This window comes from Electrona antarctica (genome assembly GCF_951216825.1).
Source record: "Electrona antarctica genome assembly, chromosome: 5".
NCBI lineage: Eukaryota > Metazoa > Chordata > Actinopteri > Myctophiformes > Myctophidae > Electrona > Electrona antarctica.
The window spans coordinates 6,176,474-6,196,905 of NC_136810.1; the positions used below are offsets into that span (position 1 = coordinate 6,176,474).

The 20,432-nt window shown below is 42.3% G+C and overlaps 2 protein-coding genes across 4 annotated transcripts; both read left to right on the top strand.

Moving 5' to 3' along the window:
* The first annotated feature begins 2,321 nt into the window (after positions 1-2,321).
* Positions 2,322-9,922, top strand: tmpob (thymopoietin b). Of its 2 annotated transcripts, none has more exons than XM_079500680.1 (6): positions 2,322-2,998; positions 3,834-3,951; positions 4,067-4,222; positions 6,811-6,920; positions 7,360-7,436; positions 7,549-9,922. In XM_079500680.1, exons 1-6 carry the CDS (start codon positions 2,747-2,749, stop codon positions 7,976-7,978), a joined length of 1,143 nt encoding a protein of 380 aa, XP_079356806.1. In that variant the 5' UTR covers positions 2,322-2,746; the 3' UTR covers positions 7,979-9,922. The 2 variants fall into 2 exon arrangements, with proteins under 2 accessions (XP_079356806.1, XP_079356807.1); XM_079500681.1 differs by having other exon boundaries at positions 2,324-2,998; positions 7,591-9,922.
* A 520-nt stretch (positions 9,923-10,442) lies between these two features.
* Positions 10,443-19,463, top strand: slc25a3b (solute carrier family 25 member 3b). 2 transcript variants are annotated; one of them, XM_079501081.1, is made up of 8 exons: positions 10,443-10,653; positions 13,375-13,531; positions 15,281-15,408; positions 15,663-15,842; positions 16,351-16,532; positions 17,118-17,290; positions 18,422-18,532; positions 19,141-19,463. In XM_079501081.1, exons 2-8 carry the CDS (start codon positions 13,387-13,389, stop codon positions 19,299-19,301), a joined length of 1,080 nt encoding a protein of 359 aa, XP_079357207.1. In that variant the 5' UTR covers positions 10,443-10,653; positions 13,375-13,386; the 3' UTR covers positions 19,302-19,463. The 2 variants fall into 2 exon arrangements, with proteins under 2 accessions (XP_079357207.1, XP_079357206.1); XM_079501080.1 differs by having other exon boundaries at positions 10,443-10,645; positions 13,366-13,531.
* Positions 19,464-20,432: the final 969 nt, after the last annotated feature.

Below are 20,432 nucleotides of genomic sequence, written 5' to 3' on the forward strand. Positions count from 1 at the left end.
TTCCAATGGGAGTCACATGGTTTGACAACATTTGTGTTGTATGGGGGGGTGGGGGGCAGTCGAAACACAGCCGAAAGCCGTACAACACAAATGTTGTGTCAAACCATGTGACTTCCATTGGAAATGCATTGGGGCAAGATGTAAACAAACCCTTTCATACATCTAGCATGCATCAATGTTGTATGCTAGATGCGAAGGTGTGAGTCAGGCCCTAAAAACATTCAATAAACAGAATGTTCAATAAACACTGGCTGAAGGAAGTGAAGCAGACACGCCCCAGTACATTCCCGCCAAAACAGGTGGACAGGCAGGCAACAATAGCAGATACAAGACTACAAAGCATTGCATCATTATGACACGCTTTTAGATTGTCTATTTTCGCTATTCGTCGTACAACGAAGAGTATAGGGCTTAAGTGGTTAAATGAACTAATTCTGAAAATGTGAATGTTGACGATTAAAGAGTGAGCTTTGATCATTTTTCAGAGGGCATGACTGTTATGCTTAAAGAGGCACTTTCTATGATTCTTGGCCTGTGCCTTATTTTCTGTATAAATTACATACAAAGAAAGCTTAAGAGGTGTTTCTCAAGGGCTCAACATTTTTACGCTTACACTCCACTGGCAAGTCCAGTATGGAAAACCTGAACTATACTTTGAGTCCTGTAGCCTATTTAGTGTGGTTTGGACTTGAGGTGGGGATCAATTGCTTGGTTTCTGCAGCAGCATCGCAGAAACCCCAAGAGGGAGTTCTGAAGGACAGGTGGGGTGGCATGGCATGCACAGCCACCTCAATCCACTGTCCCCAAGGCATGGTCCCTCGCCATAGAGTGAAGCCTAATTTAAAAGGCTATAGTTCTGTATTTATTATACTTATAAATCAGCTGTTTTTGTCAAACTACGCAGATAGAACAATTTGATGAATTAGGCTTTAAATACATGTCCTAACTAAGGGCTGAGAACAACACAGGTAGACAGCCTATAGTATAGGGAGAGACTGGCATCTCTCTATCTGTCTTTGTCCTGCTTCGCTTAACTGTGGCTAGCTAGGCAATTTTGACCAGCTATGATCCTTCTCCCAGTTGTCAAAAGAGATGACTGCCAGTGCCAGACCTCTAATAAAACTACCTATGGTTTCACCACAAAGGTTGATAAGGTAGCTGATACTGCCCCCTTCTGCCGCAAAAGCATAATATTTACAGCCTACATTTTGATCTTTGATTGATTGACTGCTTGAATTATGTATTAACAGTTTGCCAGAAGTACATTTCAAGTACAACTCAATACAAAACTGTGAGTGGACGACACCTTAAAGCATTACTCTTGTTTACAATAGGGCCCACCGTTTTCAATTCATCAAAACATTTAGAGACGTACGAATATACACTTCTATATAGCCAAAAACAGGACATCATATAGAGGTAAAAAACATACATAGGCCTATAGTGAGGGAGAAAAGGGGTGGGTGGGTGATTCAGATCTTACGGGGCCAGTTTCGAATTGCAGCCGTCCGTAGGTGCCCTTTGAGAGCAGTTTTGAAGGAGTCAAGTGATTTGCATGTCTTAATGACTGTTGGTAGGGCGTTCCACATTTTGGTGGCATAGGAGCTAAATTAATTTAGTCCCTTGTTCGTGCCGAATCTGGATTGCACATGGTTTGTTGAACTCCCTCTGGTGTTGTGGGTGTTGACATTAAGGAAGTATTTAGACAGGTACTTAGGTATCTTGGTGGTGTATCGAATGTCGTCAACTCTAAGCCATTCCAGCCTGTCAAAGTGGGCAGGGGTGAGGTGGGTTTGGGGAGTGAGGCCAAGTAGTAGCCTGACCAGTTTGTTTTGGGAAGTCTGGAGCCTTCTGCACTTGACAGTGTTCCGTTCACCTCCACCATCTGTTCTCTACACTCCAGGTAGGATTGCATCCAGCTCTTCGACTTCAATATTAAATTATGCTATTAAATATATTATTATATAATGCAAAATACACAAGGATTTTCTTCTTTTTTTATTAGCCTTTTTTTCCAATTACAAAATAAAAATCCATGTAAGCCTATTTATCAAGTGAGACCAGTGCCTGGCTAGGGGCAGGAATGGATTAGTGTTAAGTCTGTGGTTACTGGTTTCTTTGTGGCTCGCTGGTTTCTGATGCCTAATTTATGCTTCGTCGTACGGCGGTGCGGCGCGCGAAAAACAGCCGATCTGCAAGCTCATCACGCGTCGCGGGCACGACCCGCGGTGAGCTTGTAGCTCGGCTGTTTCCGGCGCGCCCCACCATCGCACGACGGCGCATAGCTCTGGCTTGCGTACATTCATAGCAAACCAATCAGACCCGAGTTTATTGGCGTCGCGCGTCCAATAGAAATCCTGATTCTTGTTGTGGCCTGATGCGACCGCAGAAAGAGTAGCAAGTGGGCCGGTTTGTAGCTAAGCTAATTCAACCGTGATTTTTTTATATATCGATTTGGTTTTAAAACCGTACACATTTTCACTTGCAGCATACACGTGTGTCTTATTGATTTTCCCCGTTCACCCGGAGTCAAATTAGAACGCGAACTGGGCTTTATTTTATTTTTTAATTAAATGTTAGCTGTTTTTGCTAGCTACATCGCACGAGCGCGCGCCAGTTCCGTTTGACAACAGCGGTCACGTTCCTCTGTGTTGTTGTTTGTAAGGGAGAGAGTTGCAGCTCGTTTTCAGCGGAACCGTTAAAAACACACACAAAACAACCAGACAGACAGAAAGGAAACAACAACATGTCCGTGTTTCTCGAAGATCCGTCGGTCCTCACGAAAGAAAAGCTCAAGAACGAGCTCACGGCGAACAATGTGCCGCTTCCCACCGGTGAACACAAGAAGGAAGTGTACGTTCAGCTCTACCTGAAGAAGCTGACCGTGTTGAACATTGACAACAAGAAGAGCATCAGCCCTGCATTAGACACCTTCTCCAGTGATGATGACGAACTGCCCGCCCCTGTTGTCTCCAACAGAAGCCGTGCTTCAGGCAGAGTACGTTTCTGTTTTCATGTCTAAATATCTGCGTGGATCTATATGGGTTTATATGCGTTAATAACACAAGCACAACAAAGACACACGGGAAAACCATAGAGCCGGTGTGCTCACTGTGATCATGCAGTTAAGCTTGATTGCTCATCATCATTGACCTTGACCGATAGAATAGAAATCATATTTATTATGAATGAACCCAAGTTCGATTTATTGTCACGGATATACAGGTGTAAACGTGTGTACATTTTTATTTTGTGCAAGCTAGTAGAAGATACCCACAAATTGCAGTTACATAATAAGTACATAAGAAATGTCAAATACATTATATATCTAAACAAATAATAATAGCAGAGAGGTTATCTTCTGTCTTCTCTGGACAATAAAGTTGTATTCTACTCCACTCTATCCATGTTGTGATTTGATTGTGAGTAGAGTCATGATAGCAGACATTGACATGCATTACAGTAGTTTAGCAAAGGTTCAAGGTTCAAGGTTTTTATTAGTGTCCCAGAAGTGAAATTGTGTTTACAGTAACTGTGGTGGTTTCCGACCATTGTTTTGTGGCACACAACTATCAACTAATATATTAAAATGCTCTACTGCAAAAGCAAACAACATGGTGATTCATAATTGGCTATAGTTAGTTAACCATTTCAACGGTCCCTATTTTGGGCATGTCCTTAATATGTTGTCAAGATAGCCGATCCTGATTGTAGATCAGCTATTTTCGGTATTCGTCGCGGGGTGAAATGTATCTATAGGGCTTAATTATTTTTTTGTGATATAAATACTTAAGAAGCAGTCTCAATAACTAATAATAAAAATGACTCTACAGAAAGCTACTAGAAAGACAGACAAGCCACGCACAGAAGAAATAGAAGTGGCCGGGCTCACTGATGAAGGCTTAAAAGAACAGCTGGAAAAGCATGGTGTGGAGGCTGGACCCATCGTGGGTAAGATCATTGGAGCAGGCTCCCTGTGGTTGATAAAACCTTCAAAAATATTTGAAATGTGTTCTTTTTACCACTACTTGGCCACCATATGCGATCATATATGCCCTCCTTTCAGCCTCCACACGTAAGGTGTATGAGAAGAAGCTGCAGAAGCTTTTGGATCAACCTCCGTCAGAAGCCCCCAGTGCACCTGAGACCACCACAGAGCTCACCGCAGACAGCAACCAGAACGGCAACACCAATTCTGACCAGTACAGTGACAAGGAAGACGGTAAGCTCACATTCTGACCAGTACAGTGACGAGGAAGAAGGTGAGCTCACGTTCTGACCAGTACAGTGACAAGGAAGAAGGTGAGCTCACATTCTGACCAGTACAGTGACGAGGAAGAAGGTGAGCTCACGTTCTGACCAGTACAGTGACAAGGAAGAAGGTGAGCTCACATTCTGACCAGTACAGTGACAAGGAAGAAGGTAAGCTCACATTCTGACCAGTACAGTGACAAGGAAGAAGGTAAGCTCACATTCTGACCAGTACAGTGACAAGGAAGAAGGTAAGCTCACATTCTGACCAGTACAGTGACAAGGAAGAAGGTAAGCTCACATTCTGACCAGTACAGTGACAAGGAAGAAGGTAAACTCACATTCTGAACATTCATTCAGGCTGCTGGGTCCGAAATGGAAATTAAATACTGCATGGTGCACTTAAATAGTTAGGTAAAGTTACCTTAAGTTGTGGCAAATCTGGGAAAAAAATGCTTACCGCTAGCTTTCTTCACAGATGTGTTCATAAAGGTGTCTACCATCACAGAAAGAATTGTTCCAACCCAACTCCCTTGGGAAATTTTGTGACAGCTGCTGAAAGTTGGGGTACCATTATCAACCAATATAAGGCAAAACATTCCAAATGTCATTATACTTTAAGTAGCATGTGACATGTCAAACTAGGGGGGTTTCATGATGCTGAATCCATTGCAAGCATTAGTTTTGCACAAAAAACACTCACTCTTTGCCTAAAAATGCCCATAGCCGTCATCACAAATGTGATGAGGTCAGCACATTTGGCTATGGCCAAATTTAGCCCAAGGAGTATTTTCGTGCAAAACTAATGCTTGGAATGGATTCAGCATCATGAAAACCCCCTAGTTTGACATGTCACATGCTACTTAAAGTATAATGAAATTTGGAATTTTTTGCCTTATATTGGTTGATAATGGTACCCCAACTTTCAGCAGCTGTCACAAAGTTTCCCAAGGGAGTTGGGTTGGAACAAATCTTTCTGTGATAGTAGACACCTTTATGAACACATCTGTGAAGAAAGCTAGTGGTAAGCATTTTTTTCCCAAATTTGCCACAACTTAAGGTAACTTTACCTAACTAAAAGGGACACTTTAATTTAAAACCCATTGTTCTGATGTGAAGACATTTTGTGTGCCAATATATATGACTTATGTCTACGTGTATTTCTATGAAAAATGTTGACGCCACAAAACACTGATCATTATTGCCGTACGGATGACGTGAAACGATGCGTTTGACATTAGTATTTTTTGGCCACACTGAATTATTGATCTCCTCATCAGAACAGTCGGATTTGGTTTGAACAGAACTTTTCACACAAGGTAAACTAGAGAGGTTCTTGAGAACACCTCAGATTAAATCCCCTGTGAGCCAGAATGTCTGTCACTGACTAAGGTGGCTTTTAGATGAGGATGGTGTTCATAAGAAACGGGAAAATAAAGTATCGTTTGCTGGGGTCCTTTTAGACGAGAAGGGTGTTCTCAGGAGGTGAAAACGCATCAAAGTGAAACCACCTCCCAGAGTGGAAATCTTTGAGAACGCCGTTTTATCCCTTCTCCGTGTAAACAGGCAAAACGGTGAATCCGCAAAACTTATGACATCATGGCTCGTGTTGGCTCACAGCGCATATATTATTACATTGATGCAGAGCCATATAATTATGATATAATGGAGTTCCTGAACAAGCCTCCCTCCTCGCCTACAAAGCGCTGCTCATCAGCGATGGTGAATGTAAAACCATGATGTAAATAAAATGCCTTAATTGTGATAGGTGGCAGCCGCGGCAGCAGCGTTTATGTAGCCTAATGTATTATAAAATGTATAACCAATTCCCGTGGCGCACTCTGCCTGCATGCTCTGGGCTGTCTGTCACCACCATCACCCTCCCTGTGAATGAAAATAAAAATCCTCCCCAGGTGATTAAACAAAAAGGAATCACCCTCCCCTATTAACCTATTGTTTAACATTACATTTACCTCAGTATTATTTATTCCTAACTTTAAGCTGGTAGCGTTTTTAATATGTGAGAAAATAAAGTGACCGCAAAAATCGCGAAAAACTGTCCGCTCTGAGGCTTGAACTCACGGCTAATGCAGACAATGGTCTCGTAGTCTAACACCTAACACAGCAAGCTATGTAAGTCATTGAAAAGTGGGGGTTGGAGTGTGTACTTGTAGTGTGTGTTGTAGTGTGATTGACAGGGGGAACAATGAAACTGTTGCGTGAAGGTGGAGCTGGCTCTTCTTCTTGTGCATAACGTGGGTGACTGGTCTATTTGGCAGCCCGTTACCGCCACCTAGCGATATTATAGCGTTTTCATAAAGTGTGCGTTCTCGTGTAAAGGGTCAATAAAAACTGAGAACGCAACGGGACTTTGCCGTTTTATCTGGAGACCATCGTCGTCTGAAAGGGGCCTAAGTGTCAATGACACAAGGCTTAACTTTGACATTAGTGTACTGTAATGGGAGTCTATGGCTGGCACAGCTTGGTTGTGCTTATGCTACCACCTAGAGGGCAATAAAGGAGTTTATTTCTCACTTCTTGGTTTTCTTTTTTTTCCAGATGAGACTCCTGCACCTGAACCAGAGCATGTTCCTGTTGTGGAGAGGCCTGTACAAAGCAGAGGGAAAACTCCTGTCACCCTCAGGACCAGTAGTAGACGTCAAAATAAGGTTAGATACATTCTGACAATACTAAACGTAGCTTAAATCTTGTTTAAGGCCCATTTCGACTGCTTACTTAGTTTTTTTTATTAAAGAATGTTTTGCATCGCATCGTATAGCACCGAATCGCATCGCATCGCATCACATCACATCGGGAACAGCGGCGAATTGTATCGGGCAGTGATTCAATGTATCGTATCCCAGGCAATGAGTATCGAATCGGCCTCAGTGGTGGAGATTCACATGCTTAACTAGGAACTGAATATGGTCTTGCACGTTACACAAAGGAGCTTACTTCGTCTTCCCAATCAATGTGATTACGCCACATTTTATAAAACGTCTGCAACTGCGACGTCCGGCGATTCATGCAAAGAATAAATTAGCCTTTAGGTACATATGTTTTATTATAGGAAGGCACTCTCTTACATTTTTCCTAAAATATTGACAGGAGACCCCAAAGAAGGCTGGGGAGAGTGTTGTTGAAGATATCCTTGCCAACGAAATTAGCACACCAACAGGCATCAGGTAACTTTTGAAACGGGACTCAATGATGATAGTTATGATTATAGTAATTATTTTAATGTGACTAAAGTATGATTCAATTTTGTACTGCGTGATACTTCTTGCATTGATTTAGCTGTGACATCTTCCCATGTGTGTCATCTTCTTCCGTGAGCAGTGCCAGCTGCAGGAGGCCAATACGAGGGGCAGCCGGGCGACCACTGAAACCAAGCGAGTATTGGCTGGACGAGTCCCTCCTGAAGCGCAGCGTCTGCACAGAGAGAAGCTCCTTTTCGGAGTCTGTCTCCCGTGTCTACAGCAGTACAGCCCCTCCCAGCAAGGCACCAGTTCGACAGGGCGTTCTGTCTATGCTCCTCAGGCTGCTGCTCACGGTTGTAGTCGCAGGTTCACTCTTCTACGCCTACCAAAATGTGAGTGCTGAGCACGTTGATGCTCTCAAGAGCCTCCTGGAGAATGTGCTCACCCCCCTCCAGGGAGTGGTTGACAGTACAGCCACCTACCTTGGCATCAGTGGCAACGGTGTCGCACAGGGCACTGACAAGTAAGGACCCCCCGTCTACCCAGCCTGCGCCACACCCTGCCATCTGCCACAATAGACCTTAACCTAAACAGCAACGTGCGATCGCCTATTCTTTTTATACATTGGTTGAATCAAGGACACAATTTCAGTTGGGTCACATTGTAGACCCCCAACACCCACTTGCTCCACTTTTCTTCCCACAACAAGAGGGAGGTCTGTTCTAATAGCAGCTTCTGTCCTGTGGCAGTCCAAGACTAAGACTAAGTCATTTATCAATCTGTGTGAAGTCCTTTTTTGTGAATTTGTATTCTTCTATGTAGATGTCAGTGCAGAATGGAGAGGACAGTTATCCATGCATGGTTCTAGTTATTGGTGGATATAGTTTTTTAAAGGTGCCAGGCGTTTTCTGACAGTGAAGTGCCTGGACACTGTCAGCACTTAGTGCCCTCCCATTCCGAAGCACAATGAAATGCTACTACTAAACGACGTCTTTAAGTCTACACTGTAGTCGTATAGAGCTAGATAGTGTCTCATTTATTTTTTATGGTGCTCAGGTCAATTCCCCCTCTAAACTAATGTTATCCGTGCTGGGAGGAGACACCTGGCGAAATAAGGTTGCATCACTGTATGAGGAAAATCAGCCAAGCTTGTTGCCGAGGTAAAAATAATACATTAAAAAAGATTTTTGCTCAGTTGCTACAACTTGCTGTTGTGCTCAATAAAATAAATGAAGTAATTGCCTGCTGGGATAAGCATACGCTATAACGGCTGGCTTGCATCTAATAAACTGCTGCCCAATTTATATATTATTTTTTGCTGTGTTTAAGATTTGTGATCCTTCAGTCTCCTCTATAGGACTGGCTGTTAAAGAGCACCCACATAGCCCTGCACACTTACTGCGTTTATGTTGAATCATGATTTATAATGGAGACCCATGGAGGACATGGAGTGTAAAATCCTTGTGTTCATTTAATTCAGTGTACAAATGTAACCAAATGGACTATTTTTCAGGTCAATTTGGTTAAACTTTTGAGTTACAAATGGCTAAATTAACACATGATTTTACTGTGTGACTGAAACGCCACTGATCTATTCTAATGATTTTTTATTTTTAATTATTGATTAGTATTTCTGCCTGTGTAAATTACAGTGTTTAAATCCTAGGCTACTGTGAATGGGGCAGTGGCATTGAAATGTGATGGAACATTTTTGTTTCTGACCATTTGGTATTTTTCTAATGTGACCTTTGTTGAACTTTTTATAGCACATCTTAAAGCTGCAATCCATAATGTTATTTGTGACTACATTATTTTGGCCAAAATGCATGGCAGAGTATGCTAATACTCAAATCACACCTGTGTGAACTGAGTGGTGTAAGGTATTATATTGCCTGATCAGCTGTAGTCTGACGTAATGTCTGACGTAATGAAATAAGCATCAACCATGCTCATTTTTTGAGCACAGACAGACAGACAGACAGACACGTAAACTAACAAAGCCAGTTGTAGGAGTGGTTTACACCACTCAATAACTAGCACATGATCTGCAGTAGTTATAGTCGATCTACATGCTCTTTTATTGCCACAAGTTTATCCTGTGGTCAAGTAGGGCCACTACTGGTTGGTGAGATGTTCATTATTACATCTTATGGGTAGGCCTAGAGTAAAATATGTTTGTTACAGTTCCTCAGACAAGAGGTATAAAAAGTCAAATTGCAGTTTGTTTAACCTCTGCTCAAACGAGCTTGGTGGTCGCAGACCTCACCTGGGATTGAATCCCAGGGAGTTTATGACAGTTATCGATTGCAGCTTTATGTATAATGTAAAAGCAATACGTAAAGTGTATTGTAATTAAAAAAACGTTGTTTACTTAAGACAATTGGTTTTTATCAGGCAGCTCTCTAAATATGGACTGAAATGGTGGATTATGTGGGTAAGGATTTTGAATCTGTTTTTATTTATAATGTATATGTGATGTATCATGAAATAAATTTGTTTTTTTGCCAAATGTATTGCTACTGTGTCTTAAATCTAACATACTCTTGAAGCTTTGTAAAAAAATAAAAAAATAAACCCAAATAATAAAGTGAAGATTGCAATATCAGTTCACCGGATCCAGACTGGTAAAAGTTCGGTCCTGACTTAAATAATTTGAGAGCGATTTAAAGGAAATATTGGCTCCTACATTAAGATTATGTGATATGAAATATCAAATATGTAATGCATCTGACAATGACCAGCAGGACATGGAAATGTATACAGGAAGGAATAATGTTTACCCAGGGCATTGCTGAAAATATCCTGGCATTCATATTTTACTATATTTTATATACTTAATTGACACGTGCATTTTGAAGATTTCCCAAAAGAAAATTACTTTTAAGCTTGAAATTTGAAATCACGCCTTTCTCTATTTTTTGTGTGTGTGTGTGACGTATTTGATTAGTTTTCGACAGTGTTTTAGGCGTGTAACTCCGCGGTAGTTCTGACGGGCGGAGTTTAGGCACTGGAGGCGTGTTGGCGGAAAAGTGGAGAAAGGCAGCGTGCGAAGCAATAACGCGAAACGAGACAACTGTCGTAGGTTCGTCTAGACCTGATCCTTGCAGTCGGACGTCACTGAACTCACTCTTTTTTTAGCCAGGCGGAGGCCCACACTAGCGGCAGCGCCATATTGTTACAGCAAAGTCTTAAGAGTAAGTATGTATATCTACCAATCTAAGTACAGATAGTGGTATTATTTATGCTAGACCGAAATAAAAGCGTGGTTTCTGTTGAATAAGTTACTCGACTGATTTTAAACATTTGAGAATAGTGTAGCCTACTAGTATAGTGTTCGGGTTAGTAACTCTACGCAGGCTTCCAGAGAAACGTGCTTGGCCAGCAGTGCTGGCGGTTAAAGCTGCAATGCACAACTTTTGACTGCATGGCCTACTCGGGATTCGAACCCAAGTCTCTCCCGCATTACCGGGTCATGCAAGATGCATTATTACTATTAGCACTTAGGTAGCACTTCTTAACAACCAGTAGTTGTCCTACCCGACACGGCACAAATATTATGTACATACTACCGTATATATTGGACGCAATATTTTCTTGGTAGAAGTTTTGCAACTATTAGCTTAACTACATTTCCCAGTAGCTTGTGGGTAGACTCACGAATGAGTAAAAAAGCTCGAAATGTGGGTTATTTCTCACTCACTCGTACAGGTAGGCTACAATTAGCCTAACATTTAGACTCGTAGATGTATTTATCGATTCTGTCAGAATCGTTAAATACATCTACGAGAGTCAACATTTTAGGCTAGGCTAAAATGAGCAGCGAAATGTTGGTGGTACATATTGCTAACATAACTACCGGTAGCTATAAGTCAAAATTCTAGGCTAGGCTAAAATGAGCAGCGACAAGGATTCAAATTATGCAGGATGTGCTGTAATAAAATCCTGTAAGTATAAGAAAAGATGGAAGATAAAGTTAAAAGGCATAGCCTATGTATTGAAATAACATAGCTTTTTGTAGATTTGGGAGTAGTTTGACAAAATAAATCTGCTACATTTTCAGTGGCACATAGGCCTACAGTCCTACATATAAAACAGATGAGTTTGAGTGCATTTTGCTCATTGATTGTGAAGTATTTATTAACAGTTTGCAGAATTAGAGTAAATGTCAAGCACAACTCAATACAAAAACTGTTAACTGTGGACGATACCATAAAGCATTACACTTGTTTACAATAGGGTCCACCATTTTCAATTCATCAGAACATTTAATAGAGACGTACAAATATACACTATTATATAGTCAAAAACAGGAAATCATAAAAGGATGTAAAAAGGGAAAAACATGCATGCAGTGAGGGGAAAAAGGGGGGGGGGGGATTCAGATTTTGGCCAGTTTCGAATTGCAGCCGTCTGTAGGTGCCCTTTGAGAGCGGTTTTGAAGGAGTCAATGGGTTCACATGTCTTAATGACTGTTGGTAGGGCATTCCACATTTTGGTGGCATAGGAACGAAATTGATTTACCGGTAGTCCTTTTGTGCCGAGTCTGGGTTGCACAACATGGTTTGTTGAACTCCCTCTGTTGTTGTGGGTGTGGACTTCATTGACATTAAGGAAGTATTTAGACATGGGTAATATCTTGGTGGTGTAGCAAATCTTGTGGACCATTGCAAGATGCTGTACTCTGTCGTCAACCACAAGCCATTCCAGCCTGTCAAAGTTGGCAGGGATGAGGTGCATTTGGGGAGTGAGGCCAAGTAGTAGCCCGACCAGTTTGTTTTGGGAAGTCTGGGGCCTGTTTTTAAGGGCCTTTTGAGGTGTTGTAACTTGTGGTACCAAGAGGTGCATGCATAATCGAAGAAGGATCTTTCCTTCTAGGATGGAACCTAGGTAGGTCATTTCATCTTTTCGTGTGATAATATTATACTCTAACCAAGAAGCCACCTGACTTGCTGAGTGTACTATTTGATCCAAAAAGAATCAATGGATTCAGTTTTTCCTAGGTGTAAAGATATATATTTTTTTAAATCCGTGAGCCAGGTGCAGATTCTACCTGAAAACTCTGAAATTATGCACACCTTAATTGAAACTATTTCAGAGAAAACATGCTCCTTAGATCCACCTCTGGGGGGACATCCTGTGCTGCTGCTGTTGCAGCAGCAGCGCGGAGACCCCCAGCAGCTTTCTAGGCTGTACAGTTGGAGGTGCTTGAGTCATTGGCATGTGAGAACAGTCCACCTGCTCCTCAGACCACAGAGCTGCACTGGCCCTTCACTGGACCACAACCAGTGTAGACAGTCTGGGGAGCGGACAATCATCATTTAAACTTTATAACTGTCTATTTCAAGTGAAATTGTAATTTTTTAATTCAAATCATTCTGTTCAGTTTTATCCACTTGAACTCTAGTGTCGCTGGGATCTACTTTTCCCAGGTGTAAAGATAGTTTTTTTTTTTAAATCCGCGAGCCAGGTGCAGATTCTACCTAGTTCAGAGCTGAGGGCCTTTTCAACCTGCAGTTTGTTCCTGTTCGAGACCAGCAGTGCTGAGTCATCTGCAAGCGGGAACAAGTTGCAGTCACGCCAAAGGAGATGGAATCTTCCCTAAATTTCAGTTTTTACACATGTACATTTTATTCAATCACTCAATGTCCTCAGCTACACCAACACCACTAGGTACAAAATACCTAAGCTACAAGAGTAACTATGCTAGTAGCTTAGCTAGTTCCTTTTTTCTTTTTTAAATAAAGAGAATGGTGGCTTAGCAAGCCCATTGCCCAACACTAGGTAGGTTAGGTTATTATTAGCATTGCTTCAACAAGCCAGTCGATGTGCTGTTGTAGATGCTGGAGGGAACCTTTAGTCGAGGTCCGGTTGATCTTCTTAACACTTTCTCACAAAATCTCCTTTTGTACTACAGCTTATCCAGCCCCAGGACACCATGTATCCGACTGCGCTGTTGCACCGTGCCCGGGCCAACCCATTCAGTGCCCCACAGTTCACACTACAAAAAGTCCATGAGCCAGAAGAACCCAGCCACACTTCACCTGGCGGAGGACGGAGGCTGGCAGCTGCTGCAGTGGCCGGTAATAATTATCTCCTTATCCTGTCAAAAGTGGACGGCGTCAGCAGCAGAGTGGTGTCATGTGAAGCTGGTGTCGATGTTCTTTTAACCTTTGATTTAGCATTTCAGCAGGAAGAGATTGGTGTCCTGCAGCCTAATCTGACAGATTGATTCCCCCCATCCCACACTATTTTTCAGTTAGAAAGAGATGGTTGTGACTTTGTATCCGGTATGTGTGCCACAAACTGCAGTACCTGGGATTCAGGTGACAGGTCTGTGACCTACAGCCGAGGTGGCATGGATATCTTTGTTTTTGATTGCAATTTGACCTTTGCCATACTAGTGACTTGGATTACATTTAAAAGCTACTGATATTCTTAACCCATTACGTTGATACCGCTAACATCATGGGTGGATAATAAAACGTAATATGTGAGTTAACCTTATGTTTTTCTTTTGAGAGAGAGAGGTATGCCTAACACAACAACCCCATCCATTAGCCTCTATTCCATTCATTATAGGGATGCACCGAAAGGGAAATTCTTGGCCGAAACCGAATATAGGAAACTGTTGGGCGAAAACCGAATACCCGAATATGATTAATATTATATATCATTTTTCCTACCATTGCTATCATGGCCGTACCTTAAAGCTACCTGATTTATGGCAAAAGAAATGGTTATGGCAAAACCTAACTTAAATAATAATCACTATTATGGGTCCATAAAGCATTTATTCAGCTCTTTCGAATGCATTAATTGCATACACTATTCGGCGATATATTTTCTGCCTATTCGGGCCGAAACCGAATAGGCTGAAAATGCATTTTTAGCCATTTTCTGCCGAATATTTTCTCTTGGCCGAATATTCGGTGCATCACTAATTAATTACCATTAATTTCTACACCTGATCAGTGGTATACTTTGCATGAACTGGGTATTTAATCTGATAAAATTAAACTTCAGGTTTCATGCTTAACAACATTGTGATGAATAATGCAGGTTAACGGATTCAATATTGTATTTTTGGATGTTGGTTACATAATACATCCCAGGTATACATGTGTAAAGTCATTGATATAGTTTAACCTCTGCAAAATGGGGGTGATAAAAGTGGAAAACTCTGAAATTATGCACACCTTAATTGAAACTATTTCAGAGAAAACATGCTCCTTAGATCCACCTCTAGGGGAACATCCTGTGCTGCTGCAGCGCGGAGACCCCCAGCAGCTTTCTAGGCTGTACAGTTGGAGGTGCTTGAGTCATTGGCATGTGAGAACAGTCCACCTGCTCCTCAGACCACAGAGCTGCACTGGCCCTTCACTGGACCACAACCAGTGTAGACAGTCTGGGGAGCGGACATCATTTAAACTTTATTTTAAATTATGGTGATACCGCTAACATCATGGATGGAATAATAAAACGTAATATGCGAGTTAACCGTGTGTTTTTCTTTTGAGAGAGAGGTATGCCTAACACAACAACCCCATCAATTACCATTCCATATTCATTTCTACACCTGATCAGTGGTATACTTTACATGAACTGGGTATTTAATCTGATAAAAATTAAACTTCAGGTTTCATGCTTAACAACATTGTGATGAATAATGCAGGCTAGCGGATTCAATATCGTATTGTTGGTTACATAATACATCCCAGGTGTACAAGTGTATGTACATTTATAATCTGTACGTACATTTATCTGTACTGTATGTATAGTACATGTATCTGTACTGTAAAATGACAGCATGGTGTTTGTGTTCACTACAGACTCTGAAGTGAGCTGTGATTTTGGTTCTGCCAAATACTATGCCTTTTGCGGCTTCGGGGGCATTCTCAGCTGCGGAATCACACATACAGCAGTTGTACCCCTTGATCTGGTCAAGTGCCGACTGCAGGTCTGTATTTTAGCTCTCCGTTGCATGTTTTGTTTGAAGATGATATATTAAGTGTGTGTGTGTCTGTGTGTCTGTGTCTGTCTGTCTGTCTGTCTGTCTCTCGTGGTGTCTTGTTAGCCCACATATTACTGAAATGAACACCATCACTAATTTGCATGAAGTGCTGGATCAAATGGATGTATTTTGTCTTTGTGGAATTTTCACCTCGATCATAAGCACTCGTGTCACATCATCCTATATTTATTTTGTCTTAGGTTGACCCTGAGAAGTATCAGAACATCTTCAAAGGGTTCAGAATTACAGTGGCAGAGGATGGTGTTCGTGGGCTGGCAAAGGGCTGGGCTCCCACCTTCATTGGATACTCCATGCAGGGTCTCTGCAAGTTCGGCTTTTATGAGGTCTTTAAGCAAGTCTACAGTGACCTTCTGGGAGAGGTAAGCACTGCTCATTGTTGATTTGAACCTAAATAATAATCGTACAACGGTAATACTCACTGAAAATAGTGAGTGATGCTCGCGATCATACAACTGTCAAGTTATTTAGGCTTCAGGGCAGGATTTGTGTAGATGATTAACTCATTGAGTTGCTAAATATTTTGCTCCTATCTCTTGCTGAAGATATGGAATGTTGAAATATTTTAGACTGTAGGACAATATTGTGCTTATTTAGAGCCTTTTCCTTTCAAAAACATTTTTTATTGATTAAAGGACCTATCCAGTAGGATCTACTGAATGTGAAGGAGGCCTACTGGGGGGCTTCCATACTGTGGCATAGGCTCAATATGTCAGTTTGACACATTCAGTAGATCTCGTGATCTTTTGTGCCCAGATGTAATTTCTTGGGGTCTAGTAGGACTATTAGAAAAATAATAAAAAAATAAATCGCTGTAAAACTTTGTAAAAAAATACATATTTAACCCCAATGCCTCCTGTAACTAAACAGGAAAACTCCTACCTGTGGAGGACATCCGTCTACCTGGCTGCGTCTGCCAGTGCAGAGTTCTTTGCGGACATCGCCCTGGCCCCCATGGAGGCGTGTAAGGTGCGCATCCAGACCAAGCCTGGCTACGCCAACACCCTGCGAGAGTGTGCACCCAAGATGCATGCCGAGGAGGGGCTCTGGGCGTGAGTATTGTGTTGAATTTGCTTGCTGCGATTTCACGTCATTGATATAGTTTAACCTCTGCAAAATGGGGGTGATAAAAGCGGAAAACTCTGAAATTATGCACACCTTAATTGAAACGATTTCAGAGAAAACATGCTCCTTAGATCCACCTCTGGGGGGACATCCTGTGCTGCTGCTGTTGCAGCAGCGCGGAGACCCCCAGCAGCTTTCTAGGCTGTACAGTTGGAGGTGCTTGAGTCATTGGCATGTGAGAACAGTCCACCTGCTCCTCAGACCACAGAGCTGCACTGGCCCTTCACTGGACCACAACCAGTGTAGACAGTCTGGGGAGCGGACATCATTTAAACTTTAGAACTGTCGATTCAAGTGAAATTGTATTTTTTCATTCTGTTCAGTTTTATCCACTTGAACTAGTGTCGCTGGGCATGTCGTAATAGGTGAACATTCTGCATAAATGGCAGTAGCCGGGATCTACTATTTCCGGTGCAGATATTTTGTGTCGTGGGGGGAAAGGAGGGCCATGGGGAGAGACCCGGTCAACAAAGTATACAGGATTCAAGTGGCTACGTTTCATCTTGCTGCAGGTTCTACAAAGGTGTGGTCCCGTTGTGGTGTAGGCAGATTCCATACACAATGATGAAGTTTGCCTGCTTTGAGAGGACTGTGGAGGTGCTCTATAAATACGCTGTGCCCAAGCCTCGCAGCGAGTGCACCAAGTCGGAGCAGCTAGTGGTGACCTTCGTGGCTGGTTACATCGGTGAGTTAGATATCGACACGACAGTACCGCAGCTTGTTAAAGCTACAGTTCAGTCCATACGTCACCCTCTCGATGGAGAGGGGTAATTGCAACGATGTCCGAACTGCTATCAATTTGGCTCTAGTGTCCACTGTCCAATCAAGTGCGGTGATAAAAGTGTAAAACTCTGTGAAATTATGCACACCTTAATTGAAACTATTTCAGAGAAAACATGCTCCTTAGATCCACCTCTGAGGGGACAGCCTGTGCTGCTGCTGTTGCAGCAGCGCGGAGACCCCCAGCAGCTTTCTAGGCTGTACAGTTGGAGGTGCTTGAGTCATTGGCATGTGAGAACAGTCCACCTGCTCCTCAGACCACAGAGCTGCACTGGCCCTTCACTGGACCACAACCAGTGTAGACAGTCTGGGGAGCGGACATCATTGAAACTTTATTTTAAATTACGGTGATACCCCTAACATCATGGATGGATAATAAAACGTAATATGTGAGTTAACCTTATGTTTTTCTTTTGAGAGAGAGGTATGCCTAACAACAACCCCATCAATTACCCTCTATTCCATTAATTACCATTCCATATTCATTTCTACACCTGATCAGTGGTATACTTTACTTGAACTGGGTATTTAATCTGATCAAATGAAACTTCAGGTTTCATGCTTAACAACATTGTGATGAATAATGCAGGCTAACGGATTCAATATTGTATTGGTGCGCTATCTGCTTCAAATAACTATTGACATTGTCAACCAGTAAGTTTCCTGCTCGACACCAGGGTCTACAATTGTAAATGGAGGGAGACCACCTCCAACCACTGCAGATTTCTAGTTTTATTCAATTGTTTAAACATACTCGACCATACATATTAGATAAAATCATTTTGTATTCATTAAAATAAGTCCTGGGTTGTAGTATGGAAAATACAGCTGTAATGTGATCTCTTTTTATAGAACCAGAAATATGAAAGCATTGTTTATTTAGTCAGAAAAAAACTATCTCGCATTTTTTTTGGGCTAGCTGCTAGCATACCAGGTTCTGTTCAGAAACGTTCTATGTCATCCTGAAGCTTGATCAGGATTGTATGCTAGGCTTATTCCTGACTGACCCGTGTTTCCTCTCTCCACCACAACGCAGCCGGCGTGTTCTGTGCCATCGTGTCGCATCCCGCTGACTCTGTGGTGTCTGTGCTCAACAAGGAGAGTGGCAGCACAGCTGTCCAGGTGCTCAAGAAGCTGGGACCCATGGGTGAGTAAGAGTGGTCCTCTGTGAGCTTGACATCACACAAGCAAAAAAACACCAGAATGAAACACGTTCCTTAGATCCACCTCTGGGGGGCGCTCCTGGGCTGCTGCTGATCTCTGTCCAGAGTGTTGCAGCAGCGCGGAGACCCCCAGCAGCTTTCTAGGCTGTACAGTTGGAGGTGCTTGAGTCATTGGCGTGTGAGAACAGTCCACCTGCTCCTCAGACCACAGAGCTGCACTGGCCCTTCACTGGACCACAACCAGTGTAGACAGTCTGGGGAGCGGACAGATATTAGCAGCTCAGCCAAAAATCATTGCATGATGTTTGTGCATGTCTGGAAATCAATATAATATCATTCCTTAGTTATTAGAAGAACTTATGGATGGATGTATGGCTAAGTATGAAGAAATACAAATGTCAAAGTTTCAAATGTTATACAGTATGTGATATTAGTTGCATGAATGATCCTCATCTACAGTATATGACTTAGCTTGCAGTTTTACATGATTCATCATCTCAGACCCCATTCTCAATAGTGTCCTTTTCTGTTTTACTGTATTTGTATCACCTGGCTGAATGTAAACCCTTGTCCGTTATGTCCCCCGTCCCAGGTGTGTGGAAGGGTCTGGTGGCTCGTATCATAATGATCGGCACCCTGACCGCCCTGCAGTGGTTCATCTACGATTCTGTTAAAGTGTACTTCCGTCTGCCTCGCCCGCCTCCCCCGGAGATGCCAGAATCCCTGAAGAAGAAGCTGGGACTGACGGAATAACACGAGCACTCAGCCTTACAACCCCTGCACAAAATTAAGCCTTAATAACACCCCAGCCTTGTACCCAGCACTGCAGTTACACAAGTCTTCTGCCTGTTACAGCCTCAAGCTGTCCGGACGCCCACCTGCACTGGGCTTCTTGTCAGACTTGTGAAAACATTTGCGGTTTCCCCTCTTTGGAGGTATATAAAAGTGAACTGTAGACCAGCAGGTGTTGCCACCGGATTGTTTGTAGGTCAATGTTGAAATAAAAGAGAATTTAGAAACAATTGTGTGGTCTTTTGCAATGACATTAAAGTTTTCTCTTTCTCCACAAGGGAAGGAGTGAGCATTGTGCTACCTGAGGTGTCATGAGTGCCAGATTTGAGTCCTTGTAGGGGATGAAATGGCTTAGTCAATTAAATCCAGTCGTCAGTAGCAGCCAGACAAGCATAGCCGGCTAAGAGGACTTGATACGAACAGCACACCAAGGGTAAGATTCACCATACCGTTAGTGAAAGGGAAGGGACAATATTTAGAACAGAAATGTGACGGTGTTATATTTGTATTGGAAATTCTTAGACCCTCGCAAGAGAACTTCAGTGTGATGCGATCTATAGATATGTTATCGTTGTTGGGCAGAAACCTTCTATAGCCATATTTCAAAATCTTTTTTTTTCCAGTTATGCCTTACTAAGACATGTTGGGATGTTTTTTTTCTTTCTTTAATTTATCACCGTTCCGTATATACAAGAAATGATTCAATAGCACTGCGGTCTTGTCTATTGATAACAGTCCAAACGGGTGGATTGTCTACCCGTGCCATCTTTAGTCGCATTATCCATGCAGGGATAATCAGACCATAGCCTCTTATCTGCCATACTTCCTGTATGGTGTGAGTACCAAGTCTGCCACCAGCTGGTACTAAGAAGAAACTGATACAAAGGATAATTTATCCCCAGCTCTATTAGAGCACTAAACAAGTGGCTAGGGTTCCACCAGCTGTTCCTACTTGAGTTGAAGTGTAAAGTTTATACTGAGGGCTTGGTAACTGCTAGTTAATTTGTGAGTATATAGCTACTGCATTAGGTTTGACCATAATGTATGTTCTTACACAAGACTGAGTTACTACTAGGTAGCCTAAGATGTAGA